General features: G+C 36.4%; 1 protein-coding gene across 3 annotated transcripts in view; it reads left to right on the top strand.

Moving 5' to 3' along the window:
- The window catches only part of SLIT2 (slit guidance ligand 2), a 379,714-nt gene that overhangs the window by 294,881 nt on the left and 58,420 nt on the right, over window positions 1–26,413 (top strand). For all 3 annotated transcript variants that reach the window (XM_059923271.1, XM_059923270.1, XM_059923272.1), the window contains 11 exons: window positions 666–816; window positions 3,461–3,535; window positions 5,122–5,265; window positions 9,159–9,302; window positions 10,858–11,024; window positions 11,934–12,066; window positions 15,224–15,292; window positions 17,955–18,026; window positions 18,510–18,581; window positions 20,699–20,770; window positions 23,527–23,690. In XM_059923271.1, the coding sequence (XP_059779254.1) occupies window positions 666–816; window positions 3,461–3,535; window positions 5,122–5,265; window positions 9,159–9,302; window positions 10,858–11,024; window positions 11,934–12,066; window positions 15,224–15,292; window positions 17,955–18,026; window positions 18,510–18,581; window positions 20,699–20,770; window positions 23,527–23,690 (1,263 nt within the window). The remainder of the gene's footprint in view (window positions 1–665; window positions 817–3,460; window positions 3,536–5,121; window positions 5,266–9,158; window positions 9,303–10,857; window positions 11,025–11,933; window positions 12,067–15,223; window positions 15,293–17,954; window positions 18,027–18,509; window positions 18,582–20,698; window positions 20,771–23,526; window positions 23,691–26,413) is intronic.

Here is a 26,413-nt window from a genome sequence, read left to right as displayed (position 1 = left end):
GTAGCGAGATTTTCTGTTGTGCTTGATCTAACCATGTGGTTGCCAGGTATGAGTAAAACATGGTTCCGTCAAGCACCATGGAACGTCACGCAGCTTTCTACAGCATGACAAGCTGCTGAGGCTTAAATCAGGATTTACTTGTTTCTTTTTATAAAATCAAAATGAACAAAAGAGGGCTTTTTAAGCATTTCTGAAGATTATGTGAGAGGGAGAGAATAATAAAAGACCATAGAAAATTTAAAAACCTGAGTCCATCTATTTGCCTTGAAAGCCCTAATTGAAAATGATATCTAGGCATATGTTTATTACTGGATACATTTTAAATTCTTGACTCAGAGAAAAAATAAACTTTTTCACGACTAGTAGCCATTGTGTGATTAGCTGTCAAATAGTCTAGAATGGCTCATAACTGGATCAGCAGAAAGTACAGCTGTGAAAAGCTCAACTCTGTTAATGTTTTCCTGTCCTGTGAATCTGGTTACTCTTTTTTCCAGCAAATTCCAAGCCCTTGTTTTAACCCTCTCCTGACATCCATTGACCAAAATTCCCCAAGTTGTCTCCCTGCTGCATAATCTATAGTTATCTTACTTTTTTCTTCCTACAAATAAACAAATATTCTAACCTTCAGACTCAGTATCTTCTCTTCTGGCTTGAATCCTCAATAGGTACAGAAGATTATCGATCAAAATTAAGCGGGGACTGCTTTGCCGATCTGGCTTGCCCTGAAAAGTGCCGCTGTGAAGGGACCACAGTAGATTGCTCCAATCAAAAACTCACCAAAATCCCAGACCACATTCCCCAGTACACTGCAGAGCTGTAAGTTTATCTCCCAACAAAATCCGGTTTGGGAGGGAAGGAATGAAAACATCAAAGCATTGGGATTTTTGTCTTGCCCTTTCATTCTCAATAATTACATTAATTTTAATTGACACACATTGGCATAACTCTTCTTTGTACAAGTATATGTATTAGAGGCTTTCTTACTTCATCTTTCTGGCCCAAGGTACAACTATAGAAATTAACTCACCTCTCAAAAATTCAGTTAGCACTTAGTAGTGCTAATAATAATACATTCATTTGATATTTATTTCTTGGATATTACTTATATCCAAACCCATTTCTAAGCACTTAATAGATTTTTAATGTAGTCTTTTCAGCAACCAAATAAAATAGTTCGGAGTCACCATTTTGAATCTGTGTTAATTGTGAATTCAATCAGAGTCCTTTTTTTATCAGCTATGCTACTTCACTGACTCACAAGTGGTAGGATTCAATGTTTACCAAGTATGAAGCACAAAGGATAGTTTTTTTCTGAACAACGGATATCATAGCAGGAAAAGCTAAAAAGACAGAGTGTAATCAGATCTATATTTATAACACTAACATAGGGCCTAGCACATACGAGGTTCTAAAATATGTTTGAATCATTTATAGATTCTGTGCCCATGTATGTTGGCCTTCACTGACTTTATTTATAAAAGTATGACATTTAATGTTAGTGTTTCTAAAAATCCCAGAAAAACCTAGTAAAACCTCATCATTTTTAGAACATCTTAGCGATGTTTATGTCTAGCACCATCTGGTATTTTTCATTAACTGCTTTGCAGAGCTGGTTGTCTTTTTGTGCATGTATAATTCTCTTGTCTTCAACTAGATTATAGCCCCTTGATGACAGAGATTGTGTTTTATAGTTTATCTCCCACAGTGCCTATACTCATGCCTGTTTAAGCAATTTGAATAATTAAAAATAATATAATGCTTTCAAAAAGATGACAGAAACTCACTACCTAGTGGTTATAATGATGCTTTTTAAAATTCTGTTAGTTCATGAAGCTATTTCATAGGTCCAGGACTTTAGAAATGCATGGAGACCATGCAGTAAAAGCCCTGAACTCTCTATTTACTATCATGGAGGGAGTTACATTTACTTCCAATAATACTACAAACAGTAATTCAAATTTTATCTTCCAGCATGATAACACTTTAAATAAGTTTACTTGTCACTCAGGAATTTAGAAATTCATATCTAATTCATCTTTCAGCAAAGGTTGTGTGTGTTTTATGAAATTAAGTGTTTTTTTAATTATACCTTTAAAAATCAGTACTGGGAAGAAAATATTTGTAAAACATATATCTAAAATATATATATATACATCTGCTCAGGGACTCATATCCAGAATATATAAAGGGCTCTTACAACCCAACAATTAAAATGTACCTTACCCAGTTAAAAAGTGGTCAAATTATTTGTATGGACATTTCTCCAAAGAAGATATACAAATGGGCAATAAGCACATGAAAAATTACCCAGTATCATTAGGCATGAAGAAAACGCAAATCAAAACCATAATGAGAAAAAAAAAAAAAAAAAACCACATAATGAGGTAGCACTTCACAACCAGTGGAATGGCTTTAAAAAAAGACAGTAACAGGTGAGAGAAATTGGACCCCTCATACATTGCTGGTGGGAAGGTAAAACGATGCAGCACTTTTGAGAAACAGTTGGGCTCTTCCTCAAGGAGTTAAGCATAGATTTACCATGTGACACAGCAATTTCACATCAACGTACATAACGAAAAGAATTGAAAACATACAGCCATACAAAATCTTGTATGCCAGTGTCCTAGCGGCATTATTTATAATGATTAAGAAGTGAAAGCAACTCAGATATCCATCAGCTGATGAATGGATAAACACATGTGGTATGTCCACACGATGGAATGTAATTTGGCCATAAAACAGAATGAAGTACTAATCTATGCTAAACATGGAAGAACCTTGTAAATATTATGCCACGTGAAAAAAGACAGACACAAAAGGCCACATTTTGTGTGATCCCATTTATAAGAAATATTCAGAATAGGAAAATCCACAGAGACAGCAGGTGAATTAGTGGTTGCCAGGGATTGAGGCAGTGGGGGGCAGCAAACTGAGAATGACTGCTGATGAGTATGGGGTTTCTTTTTTGGATGATGAGAATATTCTGGAATTAGGAAGCAAAGACGGTTGCACAAGCTGGTGAATATTTTAAAAACCACTGACTTGTACACTTTAAAAGGGTACATTCTGTGGTGTGTAAACGTGTATCAGTAAAGCTGTTGATACATATTTATGGAGAAGTGACTAGAAAAAAAATATCCTAAAGTGCTTTTGGAGGCAGGGGTAATAGTGGAAAAAAAAACTTGAGAAACTTGGTTCTACAGATTACTGAATGAGAGTTGGTTTTGAATTTCGATGATTGGTTTTCTTTACTACGTGCTTCTTAATATGTTTTATTTTGGTCATTAAAATATGGGATAAATTGGAAAAAATCTGTACTTCCCACAAATTTTCTGTAATATGTGTCCTATATTTTGCTTTAGGATATTCATTAAATAATGTTATAATTCTGTACGAGAAATAAAATTTAATCTCTTCCTGACTGTTGGGAATGAAACTTTTCTGTTTCTGTTTTCCCTAGACGCCTCAATAATAATGAATTTACAGTGTTGGAAGCTACAGGCATCTTCAAGAAACTTCCTCAATTACGTAAAATGTAAGCCGTATATTAGCCATCTTTTAAAATATCTGTAGTGTTGTGTTTTCTTATACCTTTGCAGTTTTATTTAGATTTCTTAGGAAATTGGAAGATATAAAAGATTCAGAGACATGTCTATACAGTGACCACCTGTGACATGAATTTAGGGTAAACTCTGAGAGGAACCTAAGTAATTGGCTCTTTCCTATGTATTCCAGTGATGGTAACCATGTTTTCTGTAGCAGAACCCTAGCATCTTACTTTAACTCAGACAGCTGGTTTGTTACGTGGCCACAGCAGGAATCCAGCAAACTTAGCGCATTAGAGATGAGTTCAGTAATGTTTTGTAACTTCCTTTACTGTTCCCCAAACCATGCTGTTCTTTCTCTTTCAGCACGTTCATGTCAACTGTTTGACTTTTTGCTTCATTAAACTTTCATTAGAAGATAGTCAAAATTAATGATTGGTAAACTGGCTTGATAGCTCATTTGTGTTACTACATGTCCGCAACTCATATTTTAAAATAAGTTGATAAGCTCAGCAGTTTCAGCAACACTCCGACTGTAACCCTCCCCCACCCAAGGTGGATGGAAAGAGGGACAGGACAGAGGCCAAGAGTGAGGGTCCGTGGAGAACCCTCCACATAACAGGAAACATCAGGAGAAGGAAAGAAGCATACTTGTGTGATATCTGTGCTTTCATATATGTAACTGGCCCACAGTCACAAAGGCTAGAAGTGGCAGAGCAGACTGAAAGCATTTCCTGTGCACTTGAGCCACATATTATACTGCCTCCCAAAGAGTTTCTAAGTTCTTAACTGTGCTCCTTTTTCACTGACGTTAACTGCTTTTTCTTTTTAGCCCTAAGATGCTTTTCAATTCAATACATATTTATTCAGCAGCTGCTATGTGCAGTGTGCTCTGAAAGGAATAAAATGGTACCTAAAAATGATCCTTGTTCTGTGGGCATCCCTGGTCTTGGAGTGAGCCTTGAGAAAGAGAGAGAACCTAAAGGAAGATGTTACCTCAACTGGATGTTCTTGCCCTCTGGGCAAGCCTTAGTATTTTGTATCATACAAAATACTGGCATAAGTTGGTGGTTTTGACATATTATTACATGAGGAGTTTAACTGGGAACAATCTCATATTCAGATACATTTCTGATGCTATCTAAATGCAAACATATTTTAGTCTTTCCTTCTTTTCTCTATCCAGTTGTCTTCTTTGAGTCATTAATTCATTCAACAGTTTTAATCGGGCACTTCTTTGAAAAGTTTCTTAGTAAGTGTGGTGGCAAACATAAAAGTTTACACAACTCAGTACCTGACCTCAAGAGTTTTATATCCCTGGGGGCCCTGGCAGATCATTGATCAGGCTGGTACTTTTCAGCATAGATATTTCTCCTTTGTATTATTATCAGTTTGGCTTGATGGAATCAGGAAGTGGTGACTTTTCAGAGCCTTGGGAATGCCAGGCAGTGAAGAGCTTAGAGTTTTTGTGGAAGACGTTCGTTCAGTAGAAGAGAATGATCAGACATGTTGTCTCAGTGCCCTCATTGTCAGAAAGAAATTGTTTCAAATATTTGTTTCAACCATTTTTATTTAGAAACTTTAGCAACAATAAGATCACAGACATTGAAGAGGGAGCATTTGAAGGCGCAGCTGGTGTAAACGAAATACTTCTCACGAGTAATCGTTTGGAAAATGTTCAGCATAAGATGTTCAAGGGATTGGAAAGCCTCAAAACTTTGTAAGTATTCTTATTTGCATTGTGATTCTTCTACCACAGGATTGTAATTCCCAGGTCATTATATTCCGGGGAGGTGGGGATAGCTCCTGCTCTTCCTCATCCCCCCGATCTCTGCTCTGTCTCTGTCTCTCTATATCTGTCTCTCTCTCTGTCTGTATCTCTCTCTCTCTCTTTCTCTCTATCACACACACACACACACACATTTTGTAGAGGCAAACGTCCCTGGGGCTTCCCTGGTGGCACAGTGGTTAAGAATCCGCCTGCCAATGCAGGGGATATGGGTTCGAGCCCTGGTCCGGGAAGATCCCACAGGCCGCACGCTTAGCAGCTAAGCCCGTGTGCCACAACTACGGAAGCCCACACGCCTAGAGCACACACTCTGCAACAAGAGAAGCCACTGCAATGAGAAGACTGCACACTGCAACCAAGAGTAGGCCCCGCTTACTGCAACTAGAGAAAGCCCACGCAGCTACAAAGACCCAACAAGGCCAAAAATAAATAAATTAATTTATTAAAAAAAAAAAAAACAGTCTTTGTCCCTGATACCTCTGACTTCATTATGCTGCTTGCAAATGATCATAAGAACCTCTCCTGGCTGTTGAATCCTCAACAAAAAAGATTATCTTTGCTCCAGTGCTTGTACAGATCTGGCTCCTCTGTTCTTCCTCAGAACAATCATTCTCTTTCCTTTTCCTCAAATACCTCCACCTAATACTCTCTCTTGGCCCAAGGTCGCTAGCTTCAGAACCCACTCCAACACCTGCAGCAGAATAAGCCTAGCTGGAGACTGCCTTCATCTGCCCCTGCAAGGTCTTAGTGAAAAAGAGAGAAACTGGCTGGTGGTATATCTTTTACTGTCTATTTCAAAGAAAACATGCTAAGCGTATGTCTACTTACTCAGCAGTAGGGAGGTTGGGAAAAAGAAATCCTGTATGTTTCCAGAAGGTTGTTGGCCAAGGAAGATGGGGCTTGAATTGACGAGTAAGGACAACACTTTGAGTTACTTGAATTTTCTTCTGTGTGTATGTGTAGTTTTCATAATCTCTAAAGCATAAAATTATGTTTGACAAAAGTGGTGGCCTAAACATTGGAAGAGACACCAACGAAACTCTGAAGCCTTTGGAAGACACGAAGGAAATTATTTGTAACCAAGACACGCCCTTGGGAATTGCAGTGGAGAGAGGCCAAGCTCCACTGTCTCCCCCAAACCCTCACCCTGCCCCGCGCAGCCACCAAGAGCCATGCGTGCCCAGGGTAACCGAGAGCCAAGGAAGTTCATTGCCTGCCCTTTATCAGATGTAGAGGGAGAGGGCATTTCCCCAGCCAGCGGCATCCCCAATTCACATCCCACTCAAAGAAGCCCCTGCCCATGAAAGGAGAAGTATGTTCTTTGAGCTTCCTGGGGTAGCCTGGAGCCGAACCGTCCAACACAGCCAACCTGCAACCTGCTGACCGCTCCCATGGGCTAACTAGGAGTCCCTTCGAAATGCAAAATGTAATGCAAATATCCCTTTGGTCTTTTTATGGAGGAGATCCTGGGAGTGTAGAAAGCGGACAGAGAAGATATACCACAGGTGGTTATATCTACTCCTGCCCCTATTCCCCTTCCCCAAGCTGCCTCAGGTAACTCAGCAAAACATAAATCCTGCAGCAGGCAAAAGCCTCCCTTCTTAAATAGTAGCCAAGTGACTTGTAACTAGAACCTTCTCCTTAAGGGGGCAGTGTGTGTTGGGATGGGGAGGAGAGGATGAGGGGTGAACCTGTAACTACCTACATTAGATAGATAGCCTTGGGCTGCTGTAACAAGATAAGTGACTTAAGCAACAGGAATTTGTTTTCTCATTGTTCTGGAGGCTGGAAGTCCAAGATCAAGGTGCTGAGAGGGTTGGTTTCTGGTGAGGACTCTTTCCTTGGCTTGTAGATGGCTACCTTCTCGCTGTGTCCTTGCGTGGCCTTTCCTCTGTGTGTGGGAAAAGAGAGCTCTGGGGCCCCTTCCTCTAAGGACACCAGTCCTATCAGATTAGGGCCCCACCCTTAGGGCCTCATTTCACCTTAACGACCTCCCTAAAGGCCCTGTCTCCAAATACAGTCATATTGGGGTTAGGGCTTCAGGATATGAATTTTAGGGGGACACAGTTCTGTCCATAACACCACTCCAAAGAGTTTATCAAAGTATTTTTTTCTGGCTAGGTCCAGTCACAGGACTCTCTGTGAGACGAGTTCTCTAAATTCAGCCTTCTCCTTTGTTATATTTCTAGCAGTGTTTTTGTGCCTCTTGTGTTTTGGCACCTGAGACAGACACCCACTGACTCTCTACTTAATCCCACTGTACCTCAAGCAGCAAAACAGATCATTTAGACCAAGCTAAGAGTATTAAAAGGCCTTCTGTGGGTTTATGGGGACATAGCTATTGCTTTAAGTGGTCTCTTTCAGCTTGGAGCTATAAAGATTTTGACAAGACCCTCCTCACTGCCTGTAGACTTCCCAACCCTTTAGGACTAGTAAACCTCTTAGTTCGTACATGTACATATTTCAGTGGGTCTTTGAACCCCCGACGTTGCAGGCAAAATGTGGTACATATGTGTGCTTGTGGATTTTTCCAGTGATGGAAAGCAAAGCTTTTTTCGACTTTTCCCAGGAGTCTGTGACTCCAACAAGATTAAGACCAAATGTTCTTTCCTATTTATGACAAAGGATAGTACTGATAGGACTACTTTTCTGTTGTGCATTTGTTTCCTAACGTAAAACTATGCCTTGATAAGGAGGGCATTATCCTTTCTTGTTATCTGTGACTTAGCAGAATGCAACAGCTGATATTTCTTATTTATTATAGGACAATCTAGAATTTTAAAGGAATGCTTTGTTGTTATTTTTGCAGTCTTCTAGCAGGGTGATCAACCCATGTCTAGAAGAATTAAGGAGAATATTAACTTTTCAGAAATTCTGAATAAAGTTTATGGCAACTGTTCATCTTTACATGGGATTTTAAGAAGCTTTTCATTCCTTTTCTAAGCCCCACAAATAAACATTTTAGGAAAAGAATTGAGAAACAGCCAAAATTTTAGCAGTGATGAAGAAATGACAAAAGTGTTAATCCTGTTAATGGCAATGACTAAAGAAAAAATGGTCAGAATTTTTTTCAAGAGAAATTTTATTGTGAACAACTGGGATCTCTTAAGTATTGCCTCCTTTTAAGTCTAAACTCAAAACAAATAATTTATTCAGGCTTTGTGGAAGCTCAGTCAAGTTTGGCTCCTCCAGCCCGTGTTGACATTGACTTGGCTGTAAGTCCCTAAGATGCCCTCAATTCTTCATTTTCTGTGGCTATTGATTCTTTTTTGCCTCCTTTCTCTTCAGCAGCAAATGTAATGCTTCTTAGAATACATAAATCATGGGGCTTCAAGGGCTTAGAGAGCTATAGGTGAATTAGGACATTATATAAGAGTGCAACATAATTGTATCATTAAAGGAAAACATTCTACCCTCACTAGATGGGGTTGTAAGCTGGTGCTGAGGCTCATGAGTTTTTGTAACTGAATGTTATCAGTGACAACTCTATGCATTTTATTCTAGCACAAGGTTCTTAATATAGTCGGCTCTCCATATCCACGTGTTCTGCATCTGCAGATTCAAGCATCCGCAGTTAATGCGGAACCCACGGATATGGAGGGCCACGGATTTTGGTATACGCAGGAGGTCCTGAAACAAATCTCCCAGGGATACCAAGGGATGACTTGTACATATCTACAGCAATTCCTAATGACAGGAGAACATTCAGAAAGCAGGAATGAATGCTACACATTTGCAAAGAGGGGTTGTTTCGGTCTTAAGATAGGCAAAATTGATTGCCTGATATTTTATCTCCATAATGATGTTGTATTTTTTCCCCTCAGGATGTTGAGAAGTAATCGTATAAGCTGCGTAGGGAACGACAGTTTCACAGGACTCAGTTCTGTGCGTTTGCTTTCTTTATATGATAATCAAATTACTACAATTGCACCAGGGGCTTTCGATACTCTCCATTCTTTATCTACTCTGTAAGTATGAAAAGTAGTTTTCATTTATGTATTAATTGAGCCAGTGTATTATATTTATTACTTTTATTGATAACATTTTAATGCATTACTAAGCATTTCATAAAAATGAGATCAAAGACTTAGACTTCTTTTAAAAAGGAGAAATTTGTTCATGTTAAACTTATTTTAATTTTTCTAAAAACATTGCCTACTATCCTATATTAAAATTTAACAAAAATCATGGTAGTTTTTCAATCATTTGTTTTTATAACAATGTGGTGTGGCTTAATTTATAAATGATAATCTTATAATTTGATTGAGAATTATTTTATTCTTTTACAAATAAAAGAAATGTAGATTTGTTTTTCCCAGTGCTCTCACATTGGAGTCTTCACAATATAAGTATTATAAAAACAGAGTTGATAGGGTTATTGCCAACAAACTGTACTCAAAAGGATCATTCACAATGACAGGAGATATATTAGGATGACCAGACCAACAATAAAAGCTCACCAGAGGGCATTTACTGTGATATTAAGAAGATATTAAAGAAATAGGCTGAGCCTATCCAAGAGCACATTTTATGTAGACAGTTGGAGAACAAAGAATATTTGTAGGTCTACAGATAGAACTCAGAAAGTGTCAGAAAACAAACAAACTTTCCAAGTGTTTCAGGGCCCTTGTATGTCAGTATTTAAAAAGCAGTGTTTGAAATGATAAACCTTATAACTGATATGGCTTCCTGGTAATGGTGGCATCTAAAAATACTAATTTAACTGAAAAGGTAGTTAGAAGGAAAAAAATCATGTTCAACATAGCTCAAGTCCCTGAAGAAATAATTTGAGGGAAACATCCATCCATCAGTAAGGTACTTAATCCTCTTTCCACATAAAATGTGACATTTTCCATCAAGTGACTAATTTGTGCATATTAAAGATGGCATGTTTATAAATAATGGGATTGTCAATAGGTTTGTGCTGAAGTGGTGAGATGCCAAAAGTATTGAGATTTGTAGAAGTAAGTTCATTTTTATAACTGGCATTTAATCAACTCAGCTGTCAGTTCGGATGGGAAACCTATTCTCTGGAGCAAATAAGAGATGGAAATCTTGAAATGACAAATTAATGAAATAGCTGTTGTCAGGTTAAACTCAATAATATAAGGTAATCAGCCTTCATCTTTATATTAAATTACTGCATTATCAGTGTAGGGAAGTTTGACAGTAAGTCAGATCTCTGACAAGTTTAAATTATCTCTAAATGAGATATCTATCAGGATTCACTGCCTAAACCCTGAATTGCCACCTTCACTTTATTTTTCATATGAAATTATTTGAAGAATCCTTATATGAAAATATTGTTCTTATTTTGTATGTTCCAAACATAGATATTTCAGTCAAAGAACACATCCCATATGTTATGTGTGATTGAGCATGAATTGGGGGTGGGGTGAATACAAAGACTACGAAGGAATCATTCCAACAGATACAGTATGGGAAAATGGTAGCATGGGGTTTTGAGAAGTCAGAAAGCGAACCTCTAAACTGAACTCTGCATTGTTTGCATGTGGTGCTTAGAAACCTCTTGGCCAATCCTTTTAATTGTAACTGCTACCTGGCTTGGTTGGGAGAATGGCTCAGGAAGAAAAGAATTGTAACGGGAAATCCTCGATGTCAGAAACCCTACTTCCTCAAAGAAATCCCCATCCAGGATGTTGCCATTCAAGACTTCACTTGTGATGATGGTAAGAAAGCCTGCAGGTCTTTGACCACCAGACACTCTCTGGTGATTGTTCTGATGCTGTGGGGCATAATTAGACAGTACATCATAGTTCAGGCAATGGATAGTTATTATGCATTTTTTTGCTTTGTTTTTGTTGTTTTGTTTTGTTTTAGCAACAGGGTACTTACTTGCTCAGACGGTACTCTCACATCTAGCTCTACTTGGTTTGTGTTTCTGAATGTTTTATAAGATTTTCTAATTTCCAACTTGTGGTTGATACTATTTAAATAGCTTCATTTTTGTTTTTCTTTACTATTCTAAGCATCTCTTTTAGTAACTACCATTTAACTACCAATGATAAAAGCAATTGACTCATAAAGTAGAAATTCTAGTAAACCTAACAAGAATAATAGTTTTCACTTTTTAGTCCTCTCTGTATATCATCACATTTAATTCTCATAATAGCCCTGTAATGTAGGTAGAACATAGGTTCTGTAATTGTTGGCAATAAATGAAGAGCTCATTTGAGCCGTATGTTTTCAAATGAGGGGCCTATACTTTTTGCTAACCATGTAAAACTAATCTGTCCGTTTATGTCTCTTCATGTCTGTCTCTTTTCAATTTCTCCATAATTCAGTTTATATATTCTAATTAAAAGTATAATTTGTATAAACAACTGAACAAAGAACACAACATTATAATCGTATTGATAATACAAACTGTGAATTGTTTTCTGGAATTCTGCCCTAGGCAGTCTGAAAAGAGACCTGCACAGAATGTATGGTGTCGATTTGTAAATACTTAATGTCCTATACATAAGTCATCATATGGCTGAAGACTCTTGTGTTTGTTAAGCTAAAGGCATAAAATCCCTTCTAGCATCTTCAAAGCCACAAATCTGGGTTTTCCTGTATTTCTTTTGGCAATTTAGGAAATGATGACAATAGTTGTTCCCCACTCTCTCGCTGTCCTACGGAGTGTACCTGCTTGGACACGGTGGTCCGATGTAGCAACAAAGCCTTGAAGGTCTTGCCCAAAGGTATTCCAAGAGATGTCACTGAATTGTAAGTAGAGCTTGTCTTTCCCTTTCCTGAAGGATTACTATTTCACACACCAAGGGAAATGGAGACCAAACAAAAATCTTTTGAGTCTTGTTGGCAAATTACATTCATTCTGTGGGCCATTAATTAGTATCATGGAAAACCCTAAGCAAATAATATAAAAGCTAGTTCAGGTCCCCTTGGGAAAGGCTGGTTGTGTGTTTCTCTTTGTTTTTCACTGTAGGATTTCTCAGAGCCTTTATTATGCTAATGTGCAGTGTGAGCTCCAGGAGAGGATGTAAACTCTAAGGTAGTTCCCATACTTAGTTGTCTCCATAGCCCTTTTCTCATGGAGTATCTTGCAATGGTAATGTTCCATCAAATGCACCTTGAGAAATGCTATGTATTTAGTTCATCTACGGTGACTGGGATGTTTCATATGATTGATTATTCTTTACCACGTGTCCCCTTGGAGACTATCTCACACAGGGGATACATAAATACGTGGGGCGTGGGAGAAGCTGACATAATCTTTACCCTTAAAAGGAGATACTGCCCTTTGGACTTGAATCAGAGTCCTTTAGATCATAAAGGGCATGGGGCCAATTTTCCCTAACGTTTTCAGAACTGATATTTACAAATTACATAGCCAATATAGACATATAAAGATACTAAGCACCACGCACACTTCCTTAGCTGCCTTATGCTTTATATGTGGAATGGAATAAACCTAAGCATTAGCTGCTTTAACAATGGTACATGCAGGCTCCATTTCATTCCTTTATCTGTATACGAAGAACCACGGACAAATGCTTGATATGCGATTGATATGCGATTGAGTCATTTTGCCTCTGTTTATTTTTTTCTCTGTGAAGCCATGTATCAAAAATGGAATTCATGCAGATGTTTACCTGTAATTCATGCACAAACGTACAAGTATTGCAAACAAGCAGATTTGATAAACTTTTGGCAACCTGGAACATAGGCAGTCAGGTTCAAGAAGATGTCATTTCAGTTATCAAGGAACTTATTTTCAAATCATGTGCAGTTCTATGAATTCTAATTTGGCCCTGAATTGATACTTTGAGAAAAAGTGTGTGAGCTTCCCTCTTGAAGCTGAACTGCTGTAAAGGGCTCAGTTTCTCTCTTTTGTTACCAATCACAGTTGTTAGTTAACTGTAAGCACTGCTTTATGTGTGTGTGTGATTAAATTCTTAATTCTCATTTTGATATGTATTTATTTCAGAAGATTACCCTCCATCCAGTGTTGGGAAGATAGATGCCTATAGAGTATTCTATATGCAAAATACTGATTATAACAACGCCCCAGCCAAGGACATAATACCCAGCATAACATTTAGATCATCTTTGATGCTAAATCCCTCCTTCTACCATTTTAACTGGCCCATGCCTTTGTCCTTTTACCTGATTCCCATCCAATAATTTTAAATGTCTTTTAATTTCCTTGTTAAATTACCTCTGAGAACCTGTTTGATTCATTTGTCTATGCCATCTATGTGTTTCTTCTGTCAGATAGTTGAATCTTCAATCTATTCCTCTACAAATTATTAAAAAGTAATTCTTTTTTTAAAGAAAATACGTTTTAGAGATGAGTAAGACATTAACTCATCTCCTGTGAATTCTCGCTTTACCTCCCCAAGAGCTTATTCCTAGAAGCATACCAAGTCAGCAGGATCCCTCTCTCCAGTAACATATATGCATGTATTAGAAAATTTCCATGTGCATATTATATTAAATTATTAAAGAATTTGGCAAATATAAGTATGTAGTGGTGGACAGTTTTGAACAAATGGTATCCATTATTTTTAATCAGTTCCATATAGTTTCCCTCTTAGATTGTTTTACTTGTAAGCATTCATAGTGCACATTCTGAACCTTTTTAGCTTTGTGTTAGGATGCTTTTTGGAGTAAAGGAAAAGTGCTGAAGTACATGGGATTATGCTTCCCTCTAGTGGTACCAAGAAATGCTTAGCTAGAGAAAAGAAAGAGGGGAGAGAAGTTGAAACCTGAAGTCAGAAAATTTGAATAGGCATAAGAAGTCATAAAAAGCCTGACTCTTAATCACATATTCATTACATATTTTGATAACTTGTGCCTTTTATATAACTTTTTTCATTCTGAAGTATTTGAAATAGATTGCTATCTTAGGCAGTTTCTCAGCTACTTCTATATCCAACAAAAATACAAACCTCAGCCATGGATCTGGAGATAGGCCACAGCCCTGGGGCAGGGTGGGCAACATGCCCAATGTGGCAGAATTGTTTGTGGGCACATCTATAACCAGATGGCCCAAGTTGCTGAAAGGCATTTTTTACCCATCACAGTCTACATTCTGGGAAAGAACAGCCTTGGGAGGAGATGAAATTATTTTTCTTTTTGTGACATCATGGATATACCTTTAAGCATTCATTTACTTCTGTGTCTTGACTGTTAGCCCAAAGACTGTTTATTTTCTGATCATTCTGCTGACTCTAATCAGAAAGGGAAATTTTACTTACATGTGGTTATTTGCTTCTTACTGTATTGTTACTGTGCTGTACTTGTGCACTTGATAAATGTTGTGATTTTCTATGAAACCTTCTAAAATTAATATCACCGAGCAGATGTACAAGGGTGGAACTGTTTTTAAGATTTTTTTTTAACTGAAATCTAATTACATTCAAATTCCCAAATACATCCTTTGAATCATCCGTTGTTATTTACTAAGTGTGTTGATACAAAGTAAGGCAGGGAAGATTGGTCTTGCTGGCGATAGCAACTTCCTGCCAGTAGTGAATGCATTTCATGGTGTTGTTTCCACATAAACACAAGTGAACTGAAGACTGACTTAAAATATAGTTGATTGAATGACCCTTCTTGCTGACACACAAATGGTTGGATACATGCCTTGCCTTCTTAGATAAACCACAAAGAACCGGACTCACCAGTCTGTCCTTGGTTTTATAATTTAGCCTAAGTAATCCACAAAAGAATTGTACTGGATTGGACAACTGTGGTTTTTTACTTCTCTTAAATAGCAGTCCTAGCTGGGAACATGGCATCTTAAAGCTGAAATTTCCAAGTGTTTCCTTGCTTCAATTGAGAGTGAAATATTGTTCAACTATTTGAGGATTCGCTATTGTTACTTTTTTAAAAAATAATATTGTTTCTTTGTTTTCAGGTATCTGGATGGAAACCAGTTTACACTGGTTCCTAAGGAACTCTCGAACTACAAGCATTTAACACTTATGTGAGTAATGTATTTTTCTGTCTTTGACTTCTTATTTTATTTCATGAAAATGGGAATAGCAAGGGGCAGAAGATTTAGTGAAACTTTCAGAAAATATAAATCATCTTCAGTTAGATGCTTCCCTTCTTGCTCACTGTGGTTCTGGATCACTAGCCACATTTTCACTGAATATCAATCAAGCAATGGTGCATCTTAGAAAAAGGTCCTCCTTTATTCAAAGTACAAATACAATGAAGTCTAAGTATCAGAGAATTATAGAAAGGCAGTAAGTTGCATACTTCTATTGAAGATGAATATGAGCTATTTTATGACAATCCAAGGAAAGAAAAATGGAAAACAATGTTTTTATTCTCGACTTTAAATAAAACAGAGTAGATAGTAATAGCTTTACTGAGAATATATTATAAATATAGTTTATTAGGCTTGATTTTCTTATTTAATACACTATGAATTAACATATGGGCTTCCAGTATTAAAATTTATTTTATAAAATCCATATTTACTCATATAGTATTTAAGTAAACTTGACAAAGATACTGACATTCGGAGTATAAACGTCAAAACATTGAACTGTTTTTACCAGTTTGGTTTGATGTCCTCCCAAAGTAGCATCTCTCTTTCATTAATGTATGTAAACAATTTTTTACAATCTTTAAGTTGTAAATACAAGATTATATTTAAACATACAAACATTTCATTTCAATCTAGTTATGCACACTATATTTGTAAAAAGATATAATCTTACTATATATAATGTCACACTTAGAGTAGCCTTGTTGGTAATTGATAAAACTTGTCACAAAACAAAAAAATCAGCAACGATAGTGGATATAAAGGGAAATACCTTATCTTTACATGTATCTGATTTTAGAGTAAATATGCTGTCTTATATTTCCGGTGTTCCTAGAAAAAAGGGTTTGTTCCTAATTAGTGAATTCTAGAAACCTAGGTAGCAGAAAATGTTATGTTTCTCATTGTGAACTTTACCCTAAGCACGTGGAGGCTGTTGATCCTTTTCAGCTTTCCTTAAATGTATGTGAAAACCAAACACTTTGTAGGAAGTGTATAGAACTGCTTAAATGACAAATGATTAAATTAAGCAAAAAGAACATCCTCTAAGATATCTTGTTCTGCCTCTAGTTATTTATTTAATAGCAGCAAGAACTGATTACATACATTTGTTCTGTTAAATAAACCATTAAATTGTTGCATTTTCCAAAGGGTCACTTCAGCAGAATTGGGTCATTTGTGAGACAACATGTGATTATTTAAAACCAGTTTGGAAATGAAAAATGAGAATTTATAGATCCAGAAATGGTTTTACCAGTGACTCATTATACAACTCTAGGCAAGTAACTTCTGCTAGTATCGATGTATTTATTTATTTTTTAAAATTTAGCCATAGTACTTCAGCAACTAAGAAGATGGATTATAAAGCTCCTATAACATTCCTACCATTTTCACAATTTCATTGGTCCATTTTACTGATACTTTGGTATTTTAATAAGGGAATGTGGATAATCTTCAGCAGCTTTTCTGAACCTTGCATTTCTTCATATATTTTGCTTCAGAAAAATATAGTGAACATAAATACACACAGAGACATAGATGAACATAAATTATGACCCATAATCTTCCATTTATTCATGAATCTTCCTTTAGTCATATATTTGGCATTTTGCTTTAGATAAAAATTAGTGAATAGTCACTAATATGTGTATCACATTGTCATATATATGTGAGTGAATGTATGTATATATTTACTAATTTTTTCTAAAGCAAAATGCAAAACATATAATATGTCATTATATATATGTTATTATATATTAAAATACATTATACATTATAGTATTATATTTATAATATGTATTATATGTCATTATATTATATATATCATGTATATATTATATATAATAAAAATAAGATCAAGTTCACTGAATATAAATTACAACCTGTAGTACAGATTACACTTATAAATACCCATTTAGCATTGATAAAAAATCCACATCTCTCTCATTTACTTATCATTTATTAAACAGACATTTACTAAGGACCATCTAGGTGCCAGTGACTTTGCCACAGGCAAAGTTTTTAATTATGGTGTTGTTTTTAATGATGGCATTGTAATGTAACTAAATGAGGGATTCTTTCAGTTATCCAGTTTGAATATTTGTATGTGACAGTGAAGATGAAGTATGTGTAACTGATGGAACTTTCAAGAACAAAGGTTTATTTCTCACCTATCAAATGTGTCTGTTGTGAATGGCCTCCACTGTCTTTGCCCTGGGATCAGGCAATGGGTACGGCCTCTCTGTGGAACATCAGGAGCCTTGCAGAGGTGGGAGCAAAGGGATATGAGAAGAGTGAGCTTGCTCTAAAGCTTCTGCTCTGAAGTGAAACCAGCACTGGTGCCCACACTTCACTGGCCAAAGCAAGGCACATGGGCACTTCTAATTTCAGCAGGCTTGGGCATGAATAATTATGAATAACATTACAGTCTACCCCAGAGGATTACCCAATGTTTTGTTATTTTCAGATAAAAGCTGAGTCCTAACAATGCTGCTATAACTGTGAGCAAGAAGAACCTTTTCTTTCTAAGAATCACTAATATGTCAATTTCTATGATAACAGTAGACTCCATTTCTTTCTTTTTCTCTTTTAGAGACTTAAGTAACAACCGAATAAGCACCCTTTCTAATCAGAGCTTCAGCAACATGACCCAGCTCCTCACCTTGTGAGTAGCAAGTATGGTACTAAGTTAATTCCTTAATTCACTGGACATTCCTGGTAAACAAGACAGGGTTTCTGCCCTCAAGAAATGTTAATACTGTTGGGAGAAACAGACAAATAAAAACCTCAGTCAACAAATACAGATAGTATAAAAAGTGTTGGGTTCTATAAAAGAAACAAAGAATAATTTGCATTTGTGGCAGGTTTGGGAGAGATCCTTAGACAGACTTTCAGAGGAAGTCACCTTAGGAAGGACACGGTTGAGGCAACAGCAACAGCAGTGGTAGGAAGCATTCTAGACTGTATTTTAGAAATAAATATGTTGTATTGACGTAACAGCACAAAGATTGAAAGGATATTATGTGTCAATATTCTCAATTTATAAGATGCTAAAGTAACCCTTTTCTTAACTGCTTTATTTTAAAAAATGACATTTGGCCATTTGGGGATACTTGAGTAAAACAAATTGGCTTACGTGTGCTTTCAGAATTCTTAGTTACAACCGTTTGAGATGCATTCCTCCTCGAACCTTCGATGGATTGAAGTCTCTTCGATTACTGTAAGCATCTTATGTTTAACAAAATACTTCTTTTCTTAGGCATCTGGATTTTGGGTTGTCTTTTTAATGATTTAGCTGCTTTGTTTATTTTGGGGTATTTGGGGTTATATAAATTCGGATTTACTACAGATTTGGAAATGGGAAAATTCTATCTTACGGTATCAATTCTCAACATCTTTTACTTGGACAACATAATTTTCTCTTTTGTAACATGTTGTTGCTGGGGTGACTTATTTGATAATATATGATATTAAGATGTAGTTTTATATAGATCTAATTAATTTTGGAAGAAATATAGGAAATTTTAATTTCATTAAAAGTTATATAATACAACACAACATATTTTTACTATACAAAATTTATCTTAAAGTACGTGAAATAAAATGTGGTCCTCAATCCCAATCCTCTCCCCAGAATTGACAGTTAAACAGTTCAATGTTCTCTTCTGGTCCTTTTTTATATATTTTTTTATGTATTGATATATGTATGCCTACAGCTGTATAACTTAAAAACCATTGGGGCTTCCCTGGTGGTGCAGTGGTTGAGAATCTGCCTGCCAATGCAGGGGACACGGGTTCGGGCCCTGGTCCCGGAGGATCCCGCGTGCCGCGGAGCAACTGGCCCCGTGAGCCACAACTACTGAGCCTGCGCGCCTGGAGCCTATGCTCCGCAACAAGAGAGGCCGCGATAGTGAGAGGCCCGCGCACCGCGATGAAGAGTGGCCCCCGCTTGCCGCAACTAGATAAAGCCCTCGCACAGAAACGAAGACCCAGCGCAGCCAAAAATAAATAAATAAATTAAAAAAAAAAACATAAATAGGGTTTTTCTTAGTCTGTCATTGACTATTTTTATTTAACAATATGCTTTAGACTTTAGACTTTCCATTCCATCATATATAATATTCCTCAACTGTTTAACTGGTAAAGAGGGTTCCATAGAATGAAGGGACCATAACTTATTTAAGCATCCTCATCTTTACTATCATTTGGTTTGATTCCAAATTTTCATTATTCTATACAGTGCTGGAATGAACATCCTATACATCCATCTTACTGTCAAGCATATTAGGAGAATACCAAAAGTAGTCATCTTGTTGTCCCCCAAACAATTTACAAATTTATTTTCCACCAATGCTATTTTAACAGAGTACCTATTTCAAAGCACTCTTGTAAATATTGAATTTTATTAATCCTTTCATCTTTGTCATATGACAGACGGAACATTATTTTCCATTCCTCTTTTAATTTGCAATTCCAATTACTAGAACATTTGAGTATATTTTGTTTATTGAGCATTTGTATTTCTTATTCTATGAGCCTGATTGTATCAATTCCCATTTTCTATGGTTACTTTGTCTTTTCCTTATTAACATACCTGCCTTTATGCACTTGACTCTAAGTTTGCAGGTCTTTTTACAAAGGAATTAATCCTTATAGCTTACATATGTTGCAGATATTTCCCATTCTGTTTTTTATATATAATCTTGTTTTTTTAATTGAAATATAGTTGATTTACAATGTTGTGTTTGTTAGTTTCTGGTTGCAGCAAAGTGATTTGGTTATATATGTGTGTGTGTGTATATATATATATATATATACACACACACACATATATACATATATGTATATATTCTTTTTCAGACTCTTTTCCCTTATAGTTTATTACAAGATATTGAATATAGTTCCCTGTGCTATGCAGTAGGACCTTATTGTTTTGTAATCTTTTATATTATGGATATATTTTACATTGTCAAAAATTTATCACTCTTTTCCATTATGATTTCTGAGTTTTAGAATATAGTGCTTTAAAAAGCCTTCCATATCCCATATTTATAAAAAGGAACTCATCTATATTTTATTTTAATACACTTGCAGTTTTATTTTTACATTTAACTCTTCGATCTAGAATTTACTTTATGCATATGATGTGAAGAAGGAACTAACTTTTTGCTTCCCCAAATAGATACCCAGTTGTGTAAAGACTATTTATTGAATACACCATCTTTTCTACACTAATTTTAAAAGCTTGTTATAAACTAAAGTCTCATATATGCGTGGGGATTTTTCTGAACTCCCTGAAATAATAGGAAATTTAATTTTGCTTTTTCTTGCTTTTAGTTCTTTACATGGAAATGACATTTCGGTTGTGCCTGAAGGTGCTTTCAACGATCTTTCTGCATTATCACACCTGTGAGTATCTAGTTCATGAATGTGGGTTTAGGGTCAAACTCTCCCTGGCAAGTGAGTTTGGAACAAATGGTCCTCTGCCACCATTTTTATTGTCACATCATAAAATGTGATTGGTTCCATCTTTAAAGAAGATGTAAAGATTTTCAATCTAGATATGGTGCCTTCTACAAAATAGCCTTAATTTATCCTTTTGGCCCTAACTCCCCATTAGTTGAGCTCTGCTTTCAAAAATGTCTCTTCTTACAAACATGGCTCCCCAACTTCCTAGCCTATGCCTTTTCTTTAATGTTCTCTGATTCTAAATATCAGCTCCCCTTCAATTCAGTCTGCCCAAACCCTGCTTTTCCAAGTCATATCCCAAATATCACCTCCTCAAGGAAGCCTATCCTGATTTGCTCAAACTGGATTCATTTATTTAGCAAATATTACTCAGCACTGACTATGGCACCATGCAGAAATAAATTAGACAAAGTTTAAGACATTATGGTGTGGGAGAGGGAAACAGCCAAATCCTCATATTGGCTGAAATTTTTTTCCTTTGCATTCTCTCTCATAGCAGGCTGTTTGTACCTCCATATTTCTTGGAAGTACAATAAAACAATTTAATAATGAGGTCCAAAGCACACAACTGGGTTAAATTCCATTGTTCCATTATCTTTAGCTGTAGTGTTAAGACCTTGGCAAATTGGAAGGAAGTTCAGAGAACAGCTCTAGAATCCAAAGCCTTCTTAGGTCAGGCTGAGTTTGGCATCACCTGGTGACAGTTATCTGCTTCAGCTTAAATATCAATATCAGTTGGCCCTTGGTTCTCCAGAAGAGGTTACTTGCCATATTTTTTCTTGGATTTGCCCTCCTCTTCAAAGCCTACCAAACCCCAAGAAGATAAGAAGTTTAGAAAATTGAGAGAAGGGGATGGGCAGAGAATAGGAGCCTGTAGTCAATCATGCTACATCTGAATTTCCCTTATAGGGGCTGTGTGATCAGTGTAGGTTTTTGTCAATGGGACTGCTGCTGTCAATATCCCTTCCATTACATTAAACTACTAGGTCCCTGGAGGCAAGACCTCCATTTTTTTCATGTGTGAGCCCCTGCTCCGACCTCAAAGTTGATGTCAGGGCCACTTCTCTACAAATTCCATGGAAGTCACTTGCCTGAGATCCTATGTAAATGAGACCCCTGGCTCAGGGGTGCAGGACTGCGGCACTGCGGCAGGGAATGCTGCCTAGAGAAGGAAGTGGCTGTTCAGCTAGTGTTAAGGTGATGAATCAGAAAAGGCTACGTGGGAAAGGTGCTGCCTGAGCTAAGTAGGATTGTCCTTTATGTGACCCTCCTCCCCAACAGGGAGAGCAATTTGAATCTTCTTTGTCATGCATCCTATTTGTCATGTATTTCATTTTATGCAATTGTCTTTTACTCCCCAGACCAGAGAGAGCTATGCTCCATTCACATTTTTTACTGTTTCTCCTGGCATAGTAAGGACTTAGCAAATGTCAGTAGAGATGAGATTAAATGACCCAAAAACATCATTTCCCTCATTTTTAATTTAAAAGAAAGGTTCGAATCTGACATACATATGAGCATAACATTTACTTCACTCCAATTCTTGGCTAGAGTTTGGCATTAAAACAGCTGCAATATAAAGTATTAAGGTTTTGTAAGTATATTTTGAAAGCCTCTCCATAAAAGAATAATTTTGCTTAGACTATATACCTAGAAACATTACTAATCTGAAGTTAATTATAAATCAGAATTAATCAGTTTTTAAATGCTACTTTATGCACACACTACTTGTGCCCAAGCTTGGCAAATTTGTGAATCCATTGGTTAACGTCTCTGGCCTCAGTTTTTTAATCTGTAAAATGGGTTGTTAATAATGTTGCTCTCATGGGTTTCTATTTAGGATAAAATGAGGTAATTCATATAAATGGCCTAGCACAATTCCTGTATATCATAATGATACAATAAATAGCTAGCATTTATAATCAAGCATTATCTTGATTACTTTTCCTATCACTAGAACGGCTTATGTGAGTAGGAACCAAAGTTCTAAAATGAAAAACTTTAAAGGGACAAACGTCCAATGGAGTTCCAGATCAGCTCTGGGGAACTAGCTTTATGTGCCTTTATTATTTTATGCGCTTCCTTATCTTCATGCGTTTTACTGGTCCTTTACCCTGAAACATCCTTTCCAACCTTTTCTACGTACTTGAATCTAAATATCTAAAAGCTCAGACTTCTTAAACCACCAGTCTCCCAGAAGAGTTCCCCTCTGTTCACAGTTATCTTGTAAATTCTTCTGCTATACCACTTCTAATGAAAATTACTTGTATGTATGAGTTTATGTTAATCTCCTTTGCAGAAGGAGTTTTTTGGGGTTAAAAATAATGCATTATTCATATTTGGATCCCCAGAACCTGGCATAATGATTGGGTACTAAGTAAATCTTTGATCAATGAAGGAAGTGTTAATGTGCATTTGGGGTGTGCTTGCACCTAGTATAAACCTGTCTGCAAATACAAGGAGACTTTGTAAAGCCAGGTCAGTGTTAACACTGGTGACAACTCACTAAATCGCAGTTGCACATAATTCAAGAAAATGGGGAATCCCCAATGCCTCCATTTTTCTTCTAAATTTTTATCAATAAACCTAGAGGGATTTTCTACTGAGCATCACCATAAATTATGGTCCCTTAGGAAATAATAACGGTGCTTCCATACTTGTGTGTGTGTGTGTGCTTTTGTTGTGTTGTTTTACAGAGCAATTGGAGCCAACCCTCTTTACTGTGACTGTAACATGCAGTGGTTATCCGACTGGGTAAAGTCGGAATACAAAGAACCAGGAATTGCTCGCTGTGCTGGCCCTGGAGAAATGGCAGATAAACTATTACTCACAACTCCCTCCAAAAAATTTACATGTCAAGGTATGGTTCTTAACCAGTTGTACTTCTGAAAATAAAACTTCACCGTATTAATTTAAAAGAAAAAAGAAAACCATGGGCTCTTAGATTTCATGGGTATAGCTGAAAAACTCCAATAAATAATTACTGTTTCTTCCCATACTTGGAGAAGACAGAGCAGTTACCTGAGGAGCCCAAGGAAAGAATTTATTTTCAAATAAATCACAGAAATAATCCATTGGAAATGACTAAGTTTTCTTTAAAATGTATGGAGAAATGAAGAGTACACAATTTCTAGAAATTCCTCTCATAGCCTCTAACAAGTGAAATATTTTGCTTTTGCTTTGTCTGAATGTGTACCCTGCTCCTAGGGCTGCCAGAGCCCTGTGGCTTCCTGATTCCAGGTAAGGAGGAATGAGCCCTCCCCAGTGTTCAGGCCAGACCTTCCGACTCACCTCCTGTGCTTCACTCTCCCTATGTTGATGGTGCTGTTTCTTGCTTGTTTGGATCCTTTTCTTTTCCCTTTGTTTTATGTACTTGTGAATTCTATACAGTGGCTTAGTAACAAATATTTTCTTCTCTTATTACAAAAGTAATCTCTGCCCAACATAGAAAATCTAAAGAATAGGAAAATGTAAACAATAAGAAACTAAAGATCTAAATCTAACAATTAAGGACAATACCAAAAGTTAATCACTATTAAACTTGTTTTGTATATCTTTCCACTTTTTCTAGTCAAATATATGGATTTAAGTTTCTTACCAAAAATAGGGTAGAAGGTTACTATAATCCTTAATTTCTGATGTTTCAAGAGGGCCACTTTTAATTATTAGATGGAGGAAATTCTTAAAAATTCTAAATGTGTAAGCAGCAAATGCTTATTAAACTTGTTTTATGGGTAAAACTGAACCTTGGGTATTGTGGAGCATAGAGGAATTTGCAGACCTACCTGAAAAGATAAGCTTTCAACACTTGATCATGTAGGTGGGAAAACATATCTAAGTAAGTAATAGTGTGCAGTGAATCACAGAATGAAGACCAGACCGGTTTCACCTGGGCTAAATCCCAGCTTCAATTTTCAATAGCTATGTAGCTTTAGTTTACTACCTTAACCAGCCTGCGGTTCAGATTCCTCGTCTGTAGACAGAGGTGATGATAATACATACCAGACAGGGTTTTTTAAGATTAGATGAGATATTATAAGTGGAATCTTAAGAAAAGAAAATGTCGTTTTCACAGAAACCGAGAATAGAATGGTAGTCTCCAGGGGCGGCGAGAGAGGGAAAATGGGGAGATGTTGGTGAAAGGGTACAAACTTTCAGTTATAAGGACGATAAGTTCTGAGGATCTAATGCACAGCATGGTGACAATTGTGAATAATATGGTATTGGATACTTAAAAGTTTCTGAGAGTAAATCTTAAGCGTTCTCCCCCCACACACACGAAAGTTAACTGTGTGAGGTGATGGATATATATTACCTTGCTCTTGTTAATCACTACACAGTGTATATGTATATCAAGTCATCAGGTTATACATTTTAAGTACATACAATTATATTTGTCAAATATTTTTCAATAAAGTTGGGGGAAGAGGATTCATTTATTTCATATATGTAAAACATGCTTACTGCCTTACACACAATAAGCTCTCAGTATAGGTTAGCTGCCATTTTTATTATTATAACATTTCAAAACACCAGCAAAAATATGATGCGGGACGGCATGCCACGTTCTGTTGGTGAAAGAAGGAATTTTCAAAAACTGTATTCCCTCCTCCAAACATTTTTAAGTGGTCATCTGATGTTTTTTCATAGTTATAAATGGTTACAGGAGATGTAATTCACAGTGCATTGTAAATATTGATATCTTAAAACAACACTCTTCCATTATTCTTTTAAATGTATTGGGTGGAATCTAAATATCACAGCCAATTTTAAAAGAAACAAAAACAAGATCCTCAATATTTTATGTTGCTCTTTTTCCTCAAACTTCGATTTTTCTCCTTGAATTTCTATTTCCAGTACCTCAGAGAACTGTATCATTCTTCACTACCAAAAATATGTATATAATTTGAATATTTAAAATTTCCTACCACTAAAGATCTATGAGTTTTTAAATTTTTATTAGAATTAATTGTTGTCAATAATGCTTAATGCAACACTGATTGCGACAGCAGAATTATTTATCAATATGCTAATATATTCAAAATTGAAATTAAAATTTTATTGTAAATGCCTCTCTGGGATTATGTGCATTGGTTGCAAGAGGCTTTGCAAATAACCAGTGTTTTAAATTATTCTTTTGTAACCTCAGATGCTTCCTTGGGGCAGTGCCCCATGGTAAATTTCTGGTGGGCTGAGAAGTATATCATTTTTTTGTAAGGTGGAGATGATTGTCAAAGGGGAGATAGAGGAGGAGAAACTGGCATAAAAGCTTACTTGTAGACATGTTATTGGGCAGATTGATTCTAGAAAGAGTATATAGACAAGTTGAGCAACTGCAGACTGATTCTGTTACACTCTCTGTACCCAGGGATACTCACGCTCCACTTTGAAAAATGCTGGTGTTTATCTTCAATTCTTAAAACTTAGAGTTCCGTGAAGATATTTCTTTTTTTATTTTTTTAATTTTTTTAAATTAATTAATTAATTAGTTTATTTTGGGCTGTGTTGGGTCTTCATTGCTGCGTGCGAGCTTTTCTCTAGTTGCGGTGAGCGGGGGCTACTCTTAGGTGCCGTGCGTGGGCT

Source organism: Balaenoptera ricei, chromosome 5, assembly GCF_028023285.1.
Source record: "Balaenoptera ricei isolate mBalRic1 chromosome 5, mBalRic1.hap2, whole genome shotgun sequence".
Lineage (NCBI taxonomy): Eukaryota > Metazoa > Chordata > Mammalia > Artiodactyla > Balaenopteridae > Balaenoptera > Balaenoptera ricei.
The sequence above is the reverse complement of the archived record's forward strand: the minus strand, read 5'-3'. Positions and strand labels throughout refer to the sequence as shown.